This window comes from Varroa destructor, unplaced genomic scaffold, assembly GCF_002443255.2.
Source record: "Varroa destructor unplaced genomic scaffold, Vdes_3.0 BEIS01000004.1, whole genome shotgun sequence".
Taxonomy (NCBI): domain Eukaryota; kingdom Metazoa; phylum Arthropoda; class Arachnida; order Mesostigmata; family Varroidae; genus Varroa; species Varroa destructor.
Window position 1 is genome coordinate 32,938,785 of NW_019211457.1, and position 20,967 is coordinate 32,959,751.

The following is a 20,967-nucleotide window of genomic DNA, read 5'->3' on the forward strand; positions in this document are numbered from 1 at the left end:
TATACTTAATATATTTCTACCTTGTTTCATCGCTCGTATTTGCTTCCGCGGTTGTATTTGAAATCAATGCTTACTTACATGCCTCTTTTTGTCTGTCCTTGCTCTTCTATTTCGATAGCCACAACAACGAGAAAGTCATATATTTTCTGCTATTAGACCGAAAAAATCGACGCCCCGCGTATGAAGATGAGACTGAAGTCATCATCAGAAATCGTTCCGAATCAGGTAATAAAGAGAACGCCCATCGACGCTCATGTTGGTATATTCACCAATATTGTATGGTTAAGTGATGCTCTAAAAGCGAGTTCTATCACTGTCTAACCCAGTTGACGTATACGATTAATGAGTCAGGCTCAAGGATTCCTACAATAAGCTGTACCGAACCGTTTATGACCGTATGAAAACCAAATAAACGTATACTTGACGATATACTGTTGCGCCCAATTGATTAAAATGTTGCCAATTTTTCCTAAATTTCATGTGTAAACGCAGCTGTGATCACTTATTATACTGCTTTGGACAAATCGAACTAAAGATTCAGCTATTTCACACATCGCGTGCGTATCACATAAACTACGTACGTTCTACGTTCGAGATGTTTTGCCAGCTATAAAAAGGTTTTTTTTATATGTAAATACCTTACGAATCGATCATAATAGTGTATTACGCTTGTTTACAGCTGACCCCCCTCGCAAGCGAGTGGACCAGGCCCCTACCTACTCGCGTATCAACGGATGCTACGAAAATATGATGCTCAGCGAAGGCTCGCCTGTCACAGGCAGACGGTATTTTCCGGCTGCCATGTACGTATCAGGCTAGTTGCTACATATACAGAAATTACTTGAACCAAGCATAAGTCTACAGCATTTGGGATAATTTCCTCTTTACCTGCTTGTCGAATTTTTCAGCTTACCAATTTGTCTAGATTATCGATTTCGTGAGTCCGCTTTTCAACCATTTCCTTCCCGCTAATTTTGACGCGGATTCTGCTTTGGAAGGCATTTCGCAATCGAACCAGTGCCGTAATTTTCTAATACGTAATACGATTGTATTTGTTCTATAATATTTCTACGCCTTCGCAGGGGATCTCGACGAAGCTCGACCACTTCCCTCACAGGGATGTCGCCTCAGCTGTCACCATCGAACCGGTGTGGCTCACCTCGTATCCTTCATGATCAGCAGAATAACGGCCACGGGGCTCACCCGCATTCGCCCCTGTTGGGCCACACATCGCTGGGCCACGCTACCGGCCACGGAAGTCATACCGGTCTTCCTGGGCACGGTGGCTTGCCATCACACGGGCCTCATGAGCTCAACAAGGGCACCACGCCACCGGGCTCGCCTGGAACACCCTATTGGCGAAACAGGATACATAATACCATCAAGAACTCGTTCCTCATGGGATCCCCTAGGTATGCGGTACAAACAAACACACAGTATCTAATTCGCTTGCTGTTATTGATGCTATGTGTAAATGGAAACATTAAGGTAATTGAGTGTAGTTAACTTATAGTAGTGTATGATAATGCTGCTCCGTTAAATTTGCGACGGTCGAGCTTTTGCCAGTTGGAGGGTAGCGTCTACTCCCCACTGTTATACATTGATCCAAAGCCGGACTGGCCAAAGCTTTCCTTCCTCTAACCTGGGTTTTTTAAAAGCAAGTTGAAGTTCGTTGCATTCGCTATCGTATTTTCTATGCTAGACGCATACTATTGGTGACATTGACATTATTCAATTGAAAAGCTCACGCTTGTGGACAATTCAGCGCTATTTCATGAATACACGCTCAAATATGGACGTTCTAATGCTCAGATTTCATCGACGAAGCAAGATGGCCCAACCACCGTCGGGCGGGCTGACGCCCGAGTCGTCTCCCGAGTTATCAAAGAGATCGTGGTTTGGGGGCTTCTTGACCCCAATGACAGCGGGCTCGCCGTTAATGGGCGAGCGGAAGAGGAGCGCCACGTCCGCGGAAGATAGCCGGACCACTATCGTTATACAAAACCGACAGCTCAGTTCTCTCAAAGGTTGGTGCTGCAATAAAGCGTGTACTGTCTTTTTATTTCCAGCACTTGCCTGTCTTTTCGATAATTTCGTCTCAGTGAGAAGCTGCGTTTTAACTACATTAATAAGAGAAATAATAATTGCCGCATATGAGGTTACTGCGTAATAACTGGAATAGTATTTTGTTTCGGCTACAAAGTGGACATTCTTGAATAGCCAGAGTAAAATTGGGCAGCTCTATGCAGTTTAGTCCTCATAAGTCATAAAGCCGTTTTGCGGTATCCGATTATCGTTTGGTTTTGAATTTGGATTGATAAATATCAAAATATTTATCCATCAGATTTGTTGCTATGTTTAACTGAGCTCGGGTTCAACGGAATAGTAACTAGACTTCAATAGTATGCGTATACGTTAGGAGAAAGATATTTCATTTTCTGTGGTTTTCACTGCACACAAAATTAACGTCATCGAGAATTTCACGGTAAATGCGACCTTATTACATTGTATTTTTAAACAAACAAAGAATATTTTGTGCATCTGCCTTTAAAGACACCCAAGTATTGTTCGTCAATAGATCACGTTATCAGCTCATTGGGATGTTGACAAATTTTCCATCTGCATTTTCAGCCGACTTAATTCACGCATTCCTGTCGGTGTCTGACCTGTCGCACAGTGTGGTGTCTCCGACATCGTTCCGCGTCGAGTACAAACGCGGCCACTCCTCCGCCCGCTCCAGTCCCGCGTCACACTTTCAGCGCAACGTTCGCTTTCACGTCGACCTGCTTCCCCAGGAGACTGAACCCGTCGTCGGCGGTAACCATTCGCAGGAAGTACACGAGCCGACTAGCTTCGTCCTAACATTTACGCTCGTCTCGGGCTCGGTACGCCGCTTTAAACGTATCACCGAGCACATACAGGGCCTTATCACAGGTGGCCATCCGGTGTCCACCGTCGGAGGAGGCGCCGGTCCTTTACACCTCAACCGTGGTAGTAACAACTCATCTGACCTCAGCGATAGCTCGTCGTATACAGACGAGATTGGTGAGTGAAGTGAGCCGATTCGATCTGAAGCCGATAGACTAAAGTGAAGACACGATAACGATAGTATTGAACAATAGCGATGAGGACGTTGACAGTGAGGTATCTGCCCTTCTGTCGTTGTCAATGAAGTAGACTTTCAATCCATGTAATTTTCGTTAGATAATTTTTACTGTGCTCCATATTTCTATTTGAGATACATGAGGACACTGATAGACAGAAAGAGGCTACGCCATAAAAGGTGGCAGTAGAATATCACTCACTTTTGTACGTTTACTTTTCTTTCTTATTGCTGATCATGTTTTCCTTTATCGCATGCTTCGTTTTACCTAAGACCTTGTCTATTGTCGACCCGTAGCGAAGTAAGTTACTTGTTCAATTGTGCCATGACAACCTTGGGTCTTAAATAGACAGACCGCTCCAAAAATTCCACATCCTATTCTGATTTTTAGTAGCCGTCCCCGTTACGGCGACTTCTATGCCGCCGACGGCGACCTCTTTGTGTACCTCCGAAATGGAGTCTCAGGTACTCAGATGCTTACACCTCGATACGGCCGGCGTACGCGAGTTTGAAGCTTCACCACGACATGGCAAGAAATCGCATGGGTCGTAGCGTTTCAATTCGTTGATTACTGATATACGTATGAAAGCGAAGAGAACAGTTATCGAAAACGAAGGCCTTTGACGGCCGAAACCGCGCCAAATTGGAGACGAAGATCAGGTTTGGACGAAATAAAAGGCTGCCATCATTACGGCACAGTTTATTGAATCGAATCGAATTAAATTTCGATAATACCATCAAAACTTTAGTAATAATTACATACATCTGACCCTCATTGGCTCACTGGCACCGCAAAGCCGCAGTGAAAACGCTGATCACGCAATGACTTGTTATCAATGAGAATTAGCGTGTCCTAAACTTTGGTAGCGTTGCGCATAGGTCTGGCATCACGTAGCCAAAACATTATAAATACACACAGCCATCATTAGATCAGCATCTTTTCCTTCTTTTTCATAGGAATACTTGAAGTAGTAGATAATCATTTTGAAGCTTATATGTTTGATATGTTCCACACCCCTTCACGGGCATAGTTTTGAAAATAGCATTTTTATTTAAAGATCTTTTGTTCCAATCAACCTAATTTTGATTGGAAATGCGAGTTTAAAAAAAATAGTGCTTATAATAACAGATTTAAAATGTATACAAAGCATAGGCATAATGTCATCTGGGATAAAATATATATGGCAAATGGTACATCAAATGTTTTCAAATTTATTCAACTGCGTGTTGTCAAATGAAGGCTTCCAGTTAAAAAAATCCGTTTATGCGTAGCATTTTTCTTCGTGTTTATTTATTTTTCTCTCGGCTTTCTTTTTGTAACTAGTCTTGCATATTACTCTGTGATGTGTGGTACTTTCTACAGTTCCTCCTTGCGATCCCTTAGCCGTGGCGGGTGTTGTTGGCAATCCCGTTGAGAGCAGTTGTAGCAGCGTTTCGAAGTACACCCTGCCGGTCACCGGTAGTCCATCATCTGCGGCTTCGCCACGCCACCTGTCACGCTGCAAGTCCGATCAAGAACCCGTTGTACATATTCCACCGTTCAACAGCCGTCGATCGAGTTATAGTTCTAGGGACGAAGTGTGACAGCCCGTGACGGCACTCGTCGCAAACGATACTAATCGCAGCAGTAGCGGCAACACTAAGGATAATACCGTTGCTAGTCCCAACCATAGCAGCCTCGGCAGTAGTCGCAGGTTGTCCCTTCAGCAGACGTTGCCACAGGGAGCAAATCACCAGGAGAATCAGTCGCCTCAGCCACCGCCGACATTGCAAGGTCTATTAGAGGGTTTGAATCATCGCTGTCGTCATCGTCTCGTCCAGCGGCGTGAACACGACCTGCAACAGCGTCATAAGTACCGCCAAATTCATCTGCTGTTTCATGAAGGCCTTCATCTAAACCAGAATCAACGGGGGAAGCAACGGAAATAGTAGCCGAAAAAATATAAACGGCATCAAAAACTTCACCATCCGGGGACGATGTCTTCTTTAACGCTGACTGATTGAGGTTCCAGACTTCTGGGAGCGCAGTGCCCGCGCAGAGAAAGTCAGAGATCCATCACGTAGATGCCAGGCTGTTAGAAATAGCTAGTCAGACTAAGGAAAGAAAACGACCTCAGATCGAACGTTTTGAGAGGTTAGAAAACTGTAGGGAAACGAAAATGGCGAAAGATGTGAGCCAACGTCGATGCAAAAATTTCAACTGACATGCGAAGCAAAAAACAACCTGCGCTGACGGGAGAGGGTCAGAGAGCACTCGGAGCCAGAGAAGTCAGGTCGAAGACGAGGTAACGAGAAAAAATTGATAGCTTTGTGAAGACCATTTTCTGATGCTGAAGAGTGGGCGCTGCGTTTCCTCGTAAACAGAGGTCATCGATAAGGCGCAAAAGTTATAGTGATTGTATAACAATATGACACGAGGCCTTGAATGAGAAAAAAAAAGCGTAGATTGAAGAAAATATGTACGTATAATGCACACGTCTGAACACTTCGCGTGACGATGGTTTTTAAGCGGCAAGTGTGAGCGCTAAGTGGGCTGGTAATATTTCACCCACATTCTTACAGACAACAACACTATTATGGCCAGCAGCAACATCAACAATTGCAAACAAATGAAACGGAGACTCGCGAATCAGTGCGTAGAATCTACACTTCATTCTATAATGGTAAGGTATTGGCGGTGAAGTTATGGAAAACGATAAAGAAAAATAAATTATGATGCCGCATTGTATATATATTGCGCAGATGCTAATGGTGTTGTCTCAGTGTCGCAACCTCCCCCTTGCGGCAGGGGGTGGGAGGTTATGATGCCTTTTGTTGGGCTCATTTTGTTTATATAATACTAACAATAATCGTAAACAGAACGAAATAAATAAGCTACAAGCTGATGGGGAAGTATATAAGGATTATTACCGCGAAGAGAAATACAGACACATATCTACATACTGCAATTGACTGATTAAGTAATTGTTTGATTGCCTGATCCATTCCATGATTAATTTTTAAAGGTTGATTGTATCGTACGACGAGTGAGCCGATTTGCAGCCATAGCAGATGACAACAGCTGACAAGGCCGTAATTAGATGGCCTTGTGACAGTAGTAGAAAAACACAAGATTGGGGTAAAGTAATGAGTGAGTGATAAACACATAAAAAATATATAAACTCAATAACTTAGAAACGCGATAGACTACTACTGTATGTCAAAAAGCAGTCATACACCAAAATAAACACAATTGTATTTATGTAGAAGGCAGAAAAACATGAATAATAACAACAATAATAATGAATATGATGATCTCTTTTAGCCTGATAACGATTCTTAGCAACCAAACGGATGAGTATACAAATCGATTATACGAATACTAATGATAATATAAATAGTTATAATTATATTAATCAAGATAACAACGACAGCAGAAAACGTAACATGCGATATGGAACAATGACAATATATAATGCTAATTATGATCCTTTATGGAAACTAATAACAGTGAAAAAATCTTTGTGTAACAATTGATGAACGTGACAGGGGTGCCTCAAATGTCTGGGAGCAGCTCCGGGATGGGAGCCCGAGGGCAGTGCATGGAAGGAATGTAGACCTCAGATGCTACCAAAAAGAGGTATTCAAGCGGCGAGATATTTCGACACAGAGTGACTAGACACTAAAAGGAAAACAAAGATGAAAAAGCTGAAGAATAATAAAATAAAAAAAAAAAACGAGAAATGCTGATTTTTCATAAGCGAGCAGGGAAACAATATGGATGGATGGATGGATGGATGGATGGATGGATGGATGAATGGATTGAAGGCAAAAAGTACATACATAGTTAGTAATGACAGTTTGCGCAACGACGTCCAAAAATAAGTCCGATAAGATTTGTTCACACTACAAGGAATGGATATATAAATATAATTACATGAACATAGTATATATTCAAAGCAGTATTTCATGAAATGACCGTAAAACTAATAATGATATAAAGAAGAGCATGTAAGACGGCTTGAACCCATGATAATATAGAAATAATAGTAATATTAATAATTACAATATACGCAAAACGAAATCGCAAAAATGATGATACGACTAAACGCGGCCTCGTGATGAAGATAACACAATAACGACGCGGACATGGAATGGAAAGCGAAGCCCTTGTGCGAAATAATTCGTCAGACGGATAGATTTATCAGAAAGCAAAGTACCCACCATAAAAGTCATTTTGTTGAAAACATTAATACACATATAATTTTTAGGATGGAGTAACTATATATAAATAGGACTGGCAGTCGACAACTGTCCCTAATATCTGCTAATGGACGCTGTCCTACAGAAAAAGACAGACGGACGCTATTGAGTTCAGAATTCTACGTGTGTCGTAATTGTTCGCATGAGAGGTAGAAACGATATAAACTAGGAAAGGCTAAGTTCAATATTGGACAGATTCTTTTTTTCTGAGCTCCAGGTATCCAGAAGTAACTAAGAAACTAAGAAGAAACTAAGAAAAATATTTAAGTAAATGCTATAATTATATACGATGAAGCTAATGGCTATGCGAGAAAGGCGGTGTAGGGAGTGGGATGTGAAGGAACAACAGATTGGATAGGTAAGCATTGCCTCAACTATTGGCACAAAAAAAAAGGAGCGTTAAAAGCGAACGTGTTGCCGGTTCAATCGACCTAAAGCATGCAGACTTTTTCGTCGGCAGCAGCAGAATCAACGGAGTTTTGCTGAGAATAGGGCAAAATAAACAAAAGCTGCCAGAGATACGAAAATACAAAAAAGAAGTACACAGAGGGGGCGCGCACAGTCTGACAGAGGGCATGTCATAAAACTGACAAGTTATACGAGAGGAAAAAATGTACTACGTACACGTACGAAGACGACGATGAGGTGAAAAGTGAAGATTACTTTGGGCGGTTTTGTGGTCTACCTATACGATTTAGAAACACAACGGTAACATATAACTACATTGTACTAACCTTAATAATAACGGCAAAAACGGCAGTGAATCATTCAGAGAGTAATATTATAATAAAACAAATAATTAATCCATCACATGCAAGACTGATTTCATTAGAGCAGCAGCAGCAGCAACAACAACAAACTACTAATCTTCCCTCAGCCACACACACACACTAAGAAAGGAATGCACAGAGTTAAAGTGAAATAAGTTTATCGCATAATACCGTAACCGACGCTTCCCTTATCAAGACTTGAAGCGAATGTGGCTCAATAATTTTGGGTTTTTTTCAACTGAGAAACATTAGTAGCTTTCTTGAAAAAACATATATGTTTAGCCTGATTGACAGATGATGCTTTAGCGGGAGGTGTTTCCCCGTGATTTTGTGCAAAAGAAGAATTCGGGTTAAAGACATGTGATTAACAGTCAAAATCTGCTTTTGAACGCTCTCTTCCTTCTAGATTTTCAAGGAGTAGAAATGCAGTAAAGCATTTTGACATAAATGGATCTATAAAGCACACTCCTCGAGACATATACCTCTTTATTGAGCCGTGATTAATAAACGAAATATACAGGTATCCAGATGCAAGTTAATCCGCAAATCGCTTCAAAATATTCCTAAGATAATACCTTGAATTATCTGGACAAGGATGCTACTCTGCTACGACCGTAATTTACATACCAAACAGCTGTGGGACTCTCTTAAAACTAAATTCTAAAAAAATAACACAGAAGCGGGGAGATAGCAAAGATCAAAGTATCGGATAAACCTATTGGTTTAATAGGCGTATATGGTATAATGGCAAATCATCTGTCAGTAATGAAGAATAAGCCGGAAAAAAATTCAGAGTGGACAAAGCACACTTTCAAATGAAGCCCAATCGGTCATCATTCTGGTAGTCGGCAATCGCAGACATAGACAGAGCTGATAAAAGGAAGTGTCAGTTAGTACGAAAACAACATAAACAAAAAAGCCAATAACAATCAAAGGTGGACATTTTTTGACCGGAACACTAAAGAGAAGAGCTGAGAGTTATCTCTCAGTTCATTATATACCGTAAACAAAATTAATTCACTCATAACGACAAACATGACACATTACTGAACGACTTTCAGACAGGTGACTGGTGAAAAAAGATGTGGTTCAAAGGTACGGTGAAGCTATTAAATCGCAGAACCGCTTCTTTAGGAGACGGTCTACATCGATAGCCAGCACAAGGAACATGTTAAGCAAGGAAAACTACGGCAACAGCTAAAGTAACAACAAAAAGACAATTAAAACCGCTAATTGCAAGAAAATAGTTAACATGTGTTATCTTTTATAAGAAACAATAGTAAAATGCTTCTTCGAGACGTTCGTACCGGCTAACTTAGCGTTATAAGCATGACTTTAGTTAGAAAGGTTCCATCAGACTTTTCGCCGACCAGTACCTAACGTGAAGCAGTTTGGTTCCGTATTTTTATTTGGATAGTCCAGACTTTTCATGTAACATCTCTCACAGGGGTCTAATTTACACTGGTAGGCGGGAAATTTAAAATCGTTTAGGTGCGTTGAACGCGCTGGCCGCATTTTCTTATCTCGATATGAGTGGTCACAGAGCACAAATGAAAAATGTACGTACTAATGAGAGAATGATATCTACGGATGAATAAATTCGCTTAGGTACAACGTGTGCAAAAAAAAATTGAGGCGAATATTTCGACAGAAAATGCCGTTGGAAGAATTAATGTTGTTATTAAAATATTGTTCTGTCACCGATAAAACTAGCTCGGTGATTTCGTTAGTATCTCGCATATTTTAAAACGATCTCTCCTATCCACAGAAAAACAGCGTTGTTTAAGCCCACTGTATAATTTATTTACTAAGTACATGAACACATACTGACAAGCGCCTGTAAATAATCTGCTGTCAACAATGGCGCAAAACTGACGTGATCGCCTAGCACGTTGGCAGGCCGGATTCAAAGCCATCCATTCGTGAAAATATCTTTGAAGACGAGTTACTCAAATTAAAATAAGCTTGCCACGAGCAAAGGATAGCTTTCCTTGTATAGCTTGGACCTAATCATTAAAAAAGGAGATTCTTCGCATCACAGTACACGAATAATGTCCATTATATATTTATTTTGCTTTCCTTGCCGTCTCTACAGAAGGTTACTAGTTTTTGCAATTGCGTTTAAACCGGTTGTACCCTTGTTCCAGGTTGTCACTCCAACGGAGCATTCGCAGTAAAATACAGCAAACTTATCATAAACGAGCAGATTACGGAAATTCATATTACATTTACCTTCGAAGTGTCGCTCATTTGGGCTTTTCAAATTTGTTGAAATCCTGTATCGACTCGATCACTAAAACAAACGGCTGCTACAGATTAAATGCGAGCAGTCTCTTTTAGGTTACGATATATGGCTAGCCTTATACATAACATAGAGGTACCACACTGTTCATGTATGTCACTTTTTATACCTAGAAGTAGAGCGTTTAAACATAGGAACGTACTATGCAAACGACTGCAATTGATTTTAACATATATGCCCACCCATGGCCGCAACAAAGAATTGACTTTACAACGCACCTAACAAGTCTGGGAGGGGTAGGGGGGGTGAAGGAAATCGTTCCATTGTATGAACTAAAATCTGCGCGCTCTTTCCTGATTGGCCGCATTTTACTCACAACGCAATAGCCCTTTGTCCATGTTGTTCGAAAACCAAAAACATTTCATATAGCCCAATTTCTGATGAGACCCTCTCAATTGGAGCTCTTCTCGACCGAACATTGAATTTAAAAGTAGACTAATAACTCGAACGAGTTTAGACATAGGTGCCATTGGCGCTTTTATTGAAACGGCCCGTAAAAGCAACATATAACTGCGCTGATCGTCTCTTAAGTGACGTGAATATGTCTGAGAACAGCATGATGCGGACATGAGGTATGGTCAGTAGATGTGACCCTTACCCAGCAAAGAGTATACAACTTACAAGTAGTACTACCAGTAGGGGTAGCCTAAACCAACAGAGTACAGCAAAGCTTTAGGCTACTTTAGTAGCATGAAACAATTTTTTTTGACTGATTTTTTCGGACTGACTTTCACATTATCCAAGTATAAATTATAGATTATCAATTTTGGATTTATCAATTATAAAAATGCGGCTATATATCTAAACGCGACAAACGAGTCGTACGAACATGTGTATTGAAATCAAATACATGGATATGCTAATACCTGGACAACGCTAAAAACCTGGTGCTGAGACTGCATGCGGATCTTCCACTTGTTCAATTAGTCGCCAAGATATAACTTCACCACCATGTTCGACATGACGGCACAAAAAAATTTGTTACCCAAAATAAAGGAGCTGATAACGATGGACTAAATACCTAATCGGTTACTATTTTACCCTTCAGTAGAACGAGAAAAGAAGTTGCTCAGAAGTCAATCGAAGCCTAAAATACCGACGAACCATTCAAAGAGGCAACAATAAGAAAGCTGTGGTTCCACTCCAGGAGCTGTAACCTGCATTAAGTTTACTTTAAGAGATTTAACTGCAACGATGCGAAGGATTGTCGTCTTAATAATTCATTATTGTCAGTTCCTTTCAAGTACCGTACAGTACCATCAGTGAAACATGTCACGCAAGGTAATTCACCTTCGCCATTTTAGGCAAGCACAATAATACAATACAGCGTTTTATGTACACAAAACGAATGGATGATATGAATTGCTATCATAGAATTTGCCAAAATAAATAATTACACATTAGTAGACATTTTCGAGTGGGCGCCATGTTTCTGCGTTGATAAAACTTATCACTGGTTATCGCTTTACAACCGATCTTTTTCGACTCCTACAGATAATTTTGTCTAAACATAACTGATTCTGAACGTGATCATTTCGAAAAATTTCGAAAGACTAACGTTACGGAGCTCCTATAATTCTGATACAAGAGCGCTATAACACGCACGCGATTGCATCACCTGTTTCGGCGTTAGACGACACTTAGGACGAACACCGTCTACAAGCAGTTCGTATGGTTATTCTCAAGCCTGTACATGGGCCTTTAGTCACTCCGTTGAACCAATATACCGCCTAATACTGTCACTGCTATTACTACTGATCATCGAAGATGCTGCGTTAGTCATAGGTAGTGAAAAAATATCCTTAAGGAAAACTAGGCAGGGAAACCGTCTGTTTGTAAACGTTTAATAATAACCATAGAATGACATATAGACTATTAGGTTTTCTAGGTGCCTAAACTTTGACTGTGAAGCAATGATTTGGTGGGTTCAGACCTTTTTTACTTTTTATGTTGACGCCTTATTTTGACACGTCCTAGTTATTACTACAATTTCGTATTATTTGCCCATCTCAGGTTGAATTTTCGGTAATAACCCATGATAAAGAACATAGACGCACGTAAATAATTAAAATAAATATGTTTAAAAAATAGATTAAAACTCTGCATGGGATTTCCTCCAGTTTTTGTAACGATCTTCCATAGAAATAGGTTGTCGATTCCAATGACACTTTGTAAGTGTCGTGACTGACGTTTCTCGTTGGCGAAGCGTACACTGAAGCGATTGATTAAGAAATTCGAGGAAACTGGCTGAGTCGCACGTAAAGTCAGCCCAGGGGGAAAGACCACAAACTGGGCGGATAAGCCAGGAAACATCGCTACAATACCGGAAAACGTTTTGATATAAACATCAAAGATAACGCACAAAAGCTCATTTGCAGGAATGCGACGTATTTCCTGCACTTCCCCAGCCACTTGGGCCTCCCCATGGCAACATAAAATCTATTCTATTTTTATTACACAAGGTGTTGTAAGAGGAAACAATGGGTGAGGATGACACCATCCTCTAATACAGACAAATATAAGATATAAAAGCCCATGTCACTTACCTGGCATTTTGGCCCTGATGTAAGTCAAATAAATAAAGATCCGGGTTTTCAGTTAGCAGACGACCTTTCCTAACAAATACGTCTCCCTTTTTTACATGTAGGGGAATATTCAAGTACATAGAGCTGCACAGAATATAAAATTATGATCAAGAACGGGTAACATATAACGCAGAACTATGCCACTAGCCTACAGAACTAACCCTAGACAAAGAATCACTTGAACACCCACTAAAACAAACGCGCCTTCATAATATGTTTTGTCCGTCCACTGCCTCGCTATACTTTGCCCAAAGCTAACTTTTATCTTCAGATATTTTTCTATTGACGTGCTGCCACAACTTACCTGACAAAACAAGTACTAAGCAAAGTTAGTTGTTTGTCCAACATACAGATTGTGGGGCTTTATTAAACGTCGAACAACTACATCATCCAACTATGGCCATGCTTGTAAACGCTGCCTTGGTGTTCCAGCGACCTAGGGTCACAAGTCGTACAAATGTCCTACGGATATATTTATATATTTACATGTGTACATCTAGCATCGGAAAAGCTTCTCTGAAAAAAAAAACAGATCGAAGTATATTTGCCGTTCCACATCCACTCATACCTAGTGCTATATTTCTAAGTAAAATTTACAAGTCAGTCTCTTTCAAACCGAAATCACGCTGCTAAACACAACTCAACTTAGTTCTCGCTTCTAAATAAAATGGTAACATGTAGTGCTTTTTCATTGGCGATTGGCTTTCTACTATTATACATTTTCACTTATTTGGCTAGCTGCACAAATGCTGTTGCTGAAATCTGGTTATAATGCTGACTTTGGGTTTGTTTAAAGTTAACTGCGTTCACGCATTGCTTAGTCGTACTTTATAGACCAGTAGCACGCTTCTTTCGAAACGCTTACCGACAGCCTTGAATTGATTCGATTGTACCTATGCAATACATTTAGGATATACCCTTGTCTATCTACGATGTCGCATTTAATCTTTAAGCATTAATAAAATGGAAGGGCGCTATTGTGTATTTGGAATTGTGCTACCTGGTGAATTCATCGTATTATTAAGTAACTATTAGACTACCCACTTGTTCATCACGAAGACGTTTCGCTGATAATACTAGGCGCAATGTGTTCATGTAATATAACAAGAGTAATAATCGCACCATATGCCAAGGCGAAATAGGCTGGCGTAAATACTGAATGGTACGAACAAGGAGCTGCGAGAAGGTATGTTCCTAAGGGAAGCCCTTTTTATATTTAGTGCACGTTTAGGATAACTACCTTCTTACAACGTATCAAATGGGGCTATCGACAGCATCGATGGTATTTTATTTAAGACTAAATGGTAAGATGTGAAGATCATCCAAAGCAGAAGCGTCTAGCGGAAAGTATCTAGATTGGCAAATCTCTTTTTTGAGCGTCGAGATTTTTGTTTTGGAAGCATTTTTCTTCGTTTTTTTTTTCTGACAATTAACAACCGATTCCTCAGTAGAATCGGGGTTGAATATGCGGCAAGTTCATTGCAAAATTTGTTGTTAACGCTCTGCCGCAGTTTTATGTACATATCACTACTGTAGCCATTTCTTAGTCATGCCGCTAGAAGCTAAGGATTTCACCTGATTATCTACGCATAAACAGAATATTTTACTTCCTATTCTAAAATTGGGGTCCCGCTGATTCATATGAGCGGGATAAATTAATAATGCGGCGAAATTTCACAAATGTGTAGTTTCAGTTCCACTAAATGGTCGAATTTGATTAAAAGATACCCCACACTCCAATTTACATCTCATGTTTTTTCCTTAAGTAATATGTTTACGATTAACCCAGTCTTTTTTGTCAAATATGTTTTAACTGCAATCTGGTTGCCATTTTAAAGTCAAACATGATTCAACAACAGGTTTTCTTGTTTTAAAATGAAATACGAGGTAAGTCTAAATTAGTGTCTACCTTTTTTTCAGAGCGAGGAGCACAACGACCATAACGCGTTGATCTCGCAATTTTATACAAGGTCAAATACTACCAAAACGCTATGCGTTACGCGACTTTTTTCACACTAGCTTCTATCAACAGAAGGGGCATTGGTGTTAGTACCGTACTCACCCTCGGGACAAACGGTCACTTCGCTAAATGGTTAAGACCTGCCTCGATATTGTCGGTGTCGCACCAATAACACCAGCCGTATGGTAGCTTAGATTTGTATCCGCTCTAGGCCTCTGCCGCGACACTATACAGCGATCGGTTATACAGCATTATAGGCCTTTTCGCTCTTTAAAAATTCAGATATTCTGTCCCACTCTTTAATTGTTTCGTAAACGCCGCGACTACTGCTTAATTTATTTTAGGTATGTAAAACATGCTTAAAGCAGAATTGGTTTAACGGGTGCGTCGGAACTTGATATTGTTGTATAATAGATCGTGTAATTTTTCTACTTTTTTCTTTTTTTTTTTTATCATATCGCTAATGTATGTCACGTTAGCTAGTGCGTTCTAGAGTGCAAAGGCAAGAGCCGACTAGTATACGTCAGACATGTTTCGTTCAAGAACTGAGTGTTTGCAGAGTCATATCAAAGGCAAAAGCCTTCGATCTCGTCTGACAGATGCTTTATATTGTCGAAACCATCATCTTTTTCTACGCTTGTAAATTTTCAACCTGCCTGTGACTGGTTGTTTTATCTCATTGGTACGCCCCACAGAATCCGATCCTGCCTGTGCTGATTTGGCTGAGGCCGTGCAATACTGGAGAGATCTGGGCCAGCATTTACGAGCACTCGATACAATCCTTTCCTGATGTCTCTTTCATAATCTCTCCAATCAGGGAAACTGTGACACGAGAGAAACCTAAAATAACGGCAACGATAAAATTAATTATAGTGTCCACACCATCAAATCTGAATTATCGTTTCAGCCATGACAACTTTCTACATTCTTGTTCTTCGCTGTTCATTAGACAGCCGAATCACGTTTCTAAAGGTGCTATGCAAACTGAGAACAAACTGATCTTTTATGGAAAACCAAAAATTGTTCTTAAAGCTTAACTTTATTTGTTGATATTTTCTTTGTACTGTCGCTTAGCTAACCGACAGTGTTATTGACCTCCCTCAGTATATTTAAATTGTTTTGCATGTTGTATTAGTCCACCTACTCAAGTTTGGGCAGATTCTCAAGGGCCCACATGTCCTCAGGTTGAAGTCGATGACACCGTGATAAATCCAAATGTCGCAGCTCCGAAAGTACTGACAAGATCTCAGTTAAGCTACTTGGTGACAGGTTGCTGTTGTCGGCGACGCATAGCTTCTCTAACTATAATGTATTTTCAAGACCATGTTATTTACGAAGAAATTGTGGGCAACACTGATAAAAACAAGAAAAGGGGCAGTTGCGAAAGTATTGTAAAATATCCTCACCTATATTAAGTGTTAAGAAAGGTATTATGTCCTTCTAGTTTTTAAACAAGAGTGCTCTTGCAGATTAATGATATATTTAAACTCTCCTATAAAAAAAATTGTCGTCGGAAAAAGCGCTTTAATTACATACACATATTGGGTGCACATAACGAATTCTTGTCGCAATTTTCACTATAAGCTTTAAGAATACTAGCATTGATAGTAGTTGTTTAGTATATTTAGCTATATAGTATAATCAGAAAGGATTGACGTACTTTTGGGCATCGTTTGCAAAGCTCTGTTAGATGGGCATCGGTAAAACGGTTAGCACATCCAGCTATGTTGAGCTCCTTTAAGCCTCTGGGAAGCAGACGGACTAGCGACATCAAACACTCGGAATCCATAGGCGTCCATGCTACATTCAGACTTACAATTTGTTGGCAGTGCTGTCACAACAATTAAACAGTGTTGATTAGTTATGATAGAAAAGTTAAAGTTCTTAAATGTTATATTGATATGTAACAAATACGCACGATTAAAAAATAACCCATATACTAGTAGTAATAATAATAAAATTTACTTTGAATATTATGTTTCAACACAAATTGATTAATAATCAACTTGCTTGCATTATATATATATATATATATATATATATATATATTGTGTTTTACATCTATTTTAAGCTAGTTACAGAAAATGGAATTATGCAGTGTGACAGAAATATTGCTAATTCTGTCCATTGCGTGTACCGTACTTACTTGCATGATCCGCGTAACTCCCTCCACCGTAAGGCCCGTTACCATGCATAGGTTGAGGGTATCTAGTCGATGGTTTCGGGCAATGGAGCTACAAATGTCGTCGTCGCAAAACGTCAGACTTTCGAGGGAAAGCTTTCGAAGGTCCTGACTGGCATTTAGAAGACTAATAAGCAACGGTTTTGAAATGGCCGTATTTGTGAGATCGACATATTGAAGTCTTAATGGTTTAAGAACAATTGGTTCTAGGAGGGGGACCCTGGAGGAAGCGTTTGCGGCTCGTAACATTTTTGCACCTCGAAGAACTTCATAAATTAGTGAGTGATCAATAAATTTGAGACCAAAATAGTCTGCGCTGTGCCATAAGTCCCGATCTGAACTGGAAAATCCAACAGACAGAAAAAGTGATTTAAATAGATATGAGAAGTACGATAATGATGCACGACATGTCAGGTGATTTACTTTTCCCCTAATTAAAACAAACTCAGAATTCGTGCGGTAGAGTAGAGGGACTCAGTTTTAGCTATAACATGATATTGAGATCCATAAATCGCATATATATATATAGATTTGTTAAGACTCTACGCCGTTATTGTGTAGTAATAACCTGTTTCTCAACTAAAATTTGGAACACGTGGTAGTCTAGGTTCAAAACCTGTAATAAACAGACTGTTTCGCGTTGGCAATTAGCTGTTTAAGACGAGATTTAACGACAGTACCGCACGAGTTTTTCTCAGAGGTTTCACATCTTATTTGAACAAAATCGATGGATCGATTTAGCCTTTTTTTTTTAATCAATGAACTCAGTTTATGTAATCCGATTGACTGATTTACTTTAAATAATTCGTTTTTGGAGCGGAAGTGCTCAAGGTGAACAGAAACAAACGACCAACTTACCCAACTCTATAGAAGCGCCTACATAAGCTCATGCAGGAAAGCAGGTCTCTTTTTGACAGGTTATTGAAGATATGTTTTAGTATTTCATCGGGCACTCTATTAAACAGGTTTTCTCGGGCCGGCGGCGGAGAAGGACCCTCTAAACGTGTCTTAGTCCCATAGATAATACAGCGAGGTCGTTTTCGCGGCGGTGGGGAGGGAACGTCTGACACAGGTGACGTTAATTCCTTCAAGAGCAAATTAGAATAAACAATTCGTGAGGCCAACTGCGGTTGACTGGTAGTGAGAGCTTCTTATTTTTTCTTTTAGATTCCTACACACTTTCTTCGAAACCTTTAAACCCACTTACTCCATAGTGCCTCTATAGAAAGCTTTGAAGAGGCCGTAATTGATTTGTTGCAGGAACACAAGATTCTACATCAGAAATGGGAGATTGCTGCTATATTTTTCGGAGATAATATTGTCATTATATATGACATACTATTGTACGTTTGAACATATGTAAATGAACAAAATCCACATCGCTATTAACATACGTGATACCAGTAGTATCTGAGAAATAGTTCTTATATGTTAATTTTCGGGTGCATAGATGAGTAAAGATCATATTGGTTGAGATGTTGTTTCAAAATATCAAGAACACATGAGATTCGACACAAGGTAGTTGTGCGTGAGTTGGTAAGCGTGTGCTATAAGCGTGTCACAACACCTTAGATACCAATAAACCTCTACAATGCAAATGCATCAAAATTTTCCGCATCTCATTTTTCAAAGTATGGAATCGAAATTTCTATATGAGATTAACTATTTTATCCATATATCCATACGCGAGCCTGAAATAAACCGGCTACCTTAAACAAGATCACAAATTCACTACGCTTTTAACTTACTCAATAAGTTCAAAAAATAGAATTTTGTCAAAGAAAGATGAAGATATCGAACACATGGGCATGTTTCATTCCAATTACACTACAACGCAAGCTTTGACCAATTTGTTCAGTTAACATAACACCTACGACGACAGGAACAACTACTATATATAACACAGGCAGCCACCGTTCGTCAATTGGACCAAGAACTTAATTCCTTATGGCATCACAAAAGCAATGATTTTATTTTTTTTCTCATTAATTCAATAAGATAAATAAGAATCTGTTTCAAAATTTCTACACACGTAATCAGCTATATCGATACCAACTCTTTTGGCGTCCGCTCCCCAGCTCTTTCGCCAGCAGTAGCACAAAACGCCCGCCTACGGAAAGTTCCCGCCGTTCCTCAACCACTCACTTCTGACCGTTCGCGTTCAATCCATTTCGGTCGTTTGCAAGCCGAAGCGGTGGCGGCAGCAGCAGCCGCGAACGCGGCAATAGCAGCTATAGGGGGTTAACGGGATGCCATATGTCCCCATCCGCTCTCCCCCTAAAAAGCGAAAATCCTCCAGTTGCGAGGCCGCTCAAACCCCGTCTTCGCTCTTATTATGTGTGGGGCGACTCATTACTGCTATACAGCGCGAGCTAGGAAAAAGTTTGTTTCGTATAGGAAAAGCTGTCTGTTCTGCATGCACCTGTGTTAGACATGTTTAAGCCAAGAAAACTACGAATAGAACTAATCAACTAGAGTGGATAGGCCGTTTGACCCTTGGGTATTCGGACGGAGTTGGCGGCAAATTATGGCGCCTTGATAGCGTCGTCCTCTAAACAAGTTACACGTTGTTCACGCTGCAGTGAATTCACTTATCTACAAGAATTATTGGAGTAGATTGCATTGTTAGCTAGACCAATACGAATGGGCTATTAGAGGCAGGAAATAATTATTCTCAATAGAATGGGACGGGGAAAAGCTGACATCGCACACGGAAGGCCCTTCCGCGCTAAACAACGAATTCGGCCCAATTGTTCGGCCCATGTCACTCACGTAGAGAACATACAATTATATCTATAGAATGTTTGTTTTAACAAAACACTCACGTGCTGTTCGCAGTAAAGGTCCGACCATCCTAGATCTTTCTTCCGACTCACCGCTAGCATCTAAAACCAAAATCAAGACGTTTTATCAACCTATTAAATTCATAAAAGTATACGTTTATCATTAGAAACTAAATAACTATAAACTAAGAATAATATTATAAGAGACACACACAGTGGTCGGAGCTAGAGGGTTAACTTCACAATACTTGTAGCTTATGGGCGCGGCAATAATGTGTTACACCTACAAATAGATACTAGCATCCTTCCGCGGTTATTGACAATTCTTCCCAGAAATACTACCAGAAATATGTGTTAGTAGTCACTTACCATTTTCGAAGACTTTTTTGATATTCGGGATTTCCTCCTGAAACCGTGTTGTTGACCAGATTTGAGGCCGGTAATCAATCTCAATAGAGCCAGCTCGCAGCCAATATCTGTGTATTGAAGATAGAGAAAAGTCACAACATAAACACTGCTTTGTCTAATAAGTCGTTACAGTTGACCAGTCCGGACTGTTTATTTGCTGCTGTTAGTGCGACAAAAAATAGTGATCGGCCCCTTTAGTTTCTCCTTCCAGCTGTACGATACTGGAATACTATTTTGTACTAACTCACATTGACTTCCGAAGGCGGCATAGAGCTAGGCAGAACTTGTGCTAGTCATACCTGCCAGGTTCAAGTCCCAGACGAAAGTGAGACGATGCCACCACCGCCGATTCACTTGTCGAACCTTTTCATGCTGGACTAGCACGATTGCTACTGGATGTCTGTACAACTACCAGCCACGGAGAGCGGTCTGTCGCTGGCGCCAATCTTGGCTTTCCCGCCCACGAAAGCAGCGGAGCGGCACGGCGCTTTTTTTCGCAAACGAACCATATAAAAATACTTTTCAAACGAGATATTAGACTGTCATCTCGGCACAAGTCAGGTCCGGAATTCTGAAGATTTCATACACGATTAGATGCGGCAGCGCGAATCGAACTTCACACTGTCGATGCA

General features: G+C 40.2%; 2 protein-coding genes across 10 annotated transcripts in view; one reads left to right on the forward strand and one right to left on the reverse strand.

The window, feature by feature from the left end:
* LOC111249580 (serine/threonine kinase SAD-1-like) overlaps positions 1-9,361 on the forward strand; it is a 21,800-nt gene extending 12,439 nt beyond the window's left edge. The window contains exons 7-14 of one of the 6 annotated variants that reach the window (XR_015325988.1): positions 119-225; positions 680-803; positions 1,083-1,412; positions 1,813-2,027; positions 2,632-3,045; positions 4,467-5,766; positions 6,109-6,233; positions 6,632-9,361. Coding sequence is in view for 1 of the 6 variants with exons in the window: in XM_086986482.1 (XP_086842608.1) it covers positions 119-225; positions 680-803; positions 1,083-1,412; positions 1,813-2,027; positions 2,632-3,045; positions 4,467-4,687 (1,411 nt within the window). In the remaining 5 variants the exon portion in view is untranslated. Of the gene's footprint in view, positions 1-118; positions 226-679; positions 804-1,082; positions 1,413-1,812; positions 2,028-2,631; positions 3,046-3,494; positions 3,764-4,466 lie in introns of all 6 variants that reach the window. The other 5 variants (XR_015325990.1, XR_002672987.2, XR_002672986.2 and 2 more) reach the window with 5 other exon arrangements.
* Skp2 (S-phase kinase-associated protein 2) overlaps positions 1-20,948 on the reverse strand; it is a 24,234-nt gene extending 3,286 nt beyond the window's left edge. Inside the window, exons 1-8 of one of the 4 annotated variants that reach the window (XM_086986484.1) lie at positions 20,635-20,948; positions 20,297-20,403; positions 19,970-20,029; positions 18,003-18,229; positions 17,109-17,484; positions 16,623-16,793; positions 16,107-16,264; positions 15,619-15,802 (exon numbers count right to left, since the gene is read on the reverse strand). In XM_086986484.1, the coding sequence (XP_086842610.1) occupies positions 15,634-15,802; positions 16,107-16,264; positions 16,623-16,793; positions 17,109-17,484; positions 18,003-18,229; positions 19,970-20,029; positions 20,297-20,299 (1,164 nt within the window). In that variant the 5' untranslated portion in view covers positions 20,300-20,403; positions 20,635-20,948 and the 3' untranslated portion in view covers positions 15,619-15,633. Of the gene's footprint in view, positions 1-13,331; positions 15,803-16,106; positions 16,265-16,622; positions 16,794-17,108; positions 17,485-18,002; positions 18,230-19,969; positions 20,030-20,296 lie in introns of those variants that run through there. The other 3 variants (XM_022804247.2, XM_022804248.2, XM_086986483.1) reach the window with 3 other exon arrangements.
* Between the last annotated feature and the right edge of the window lie 19 nt (positions 20,949-20,967).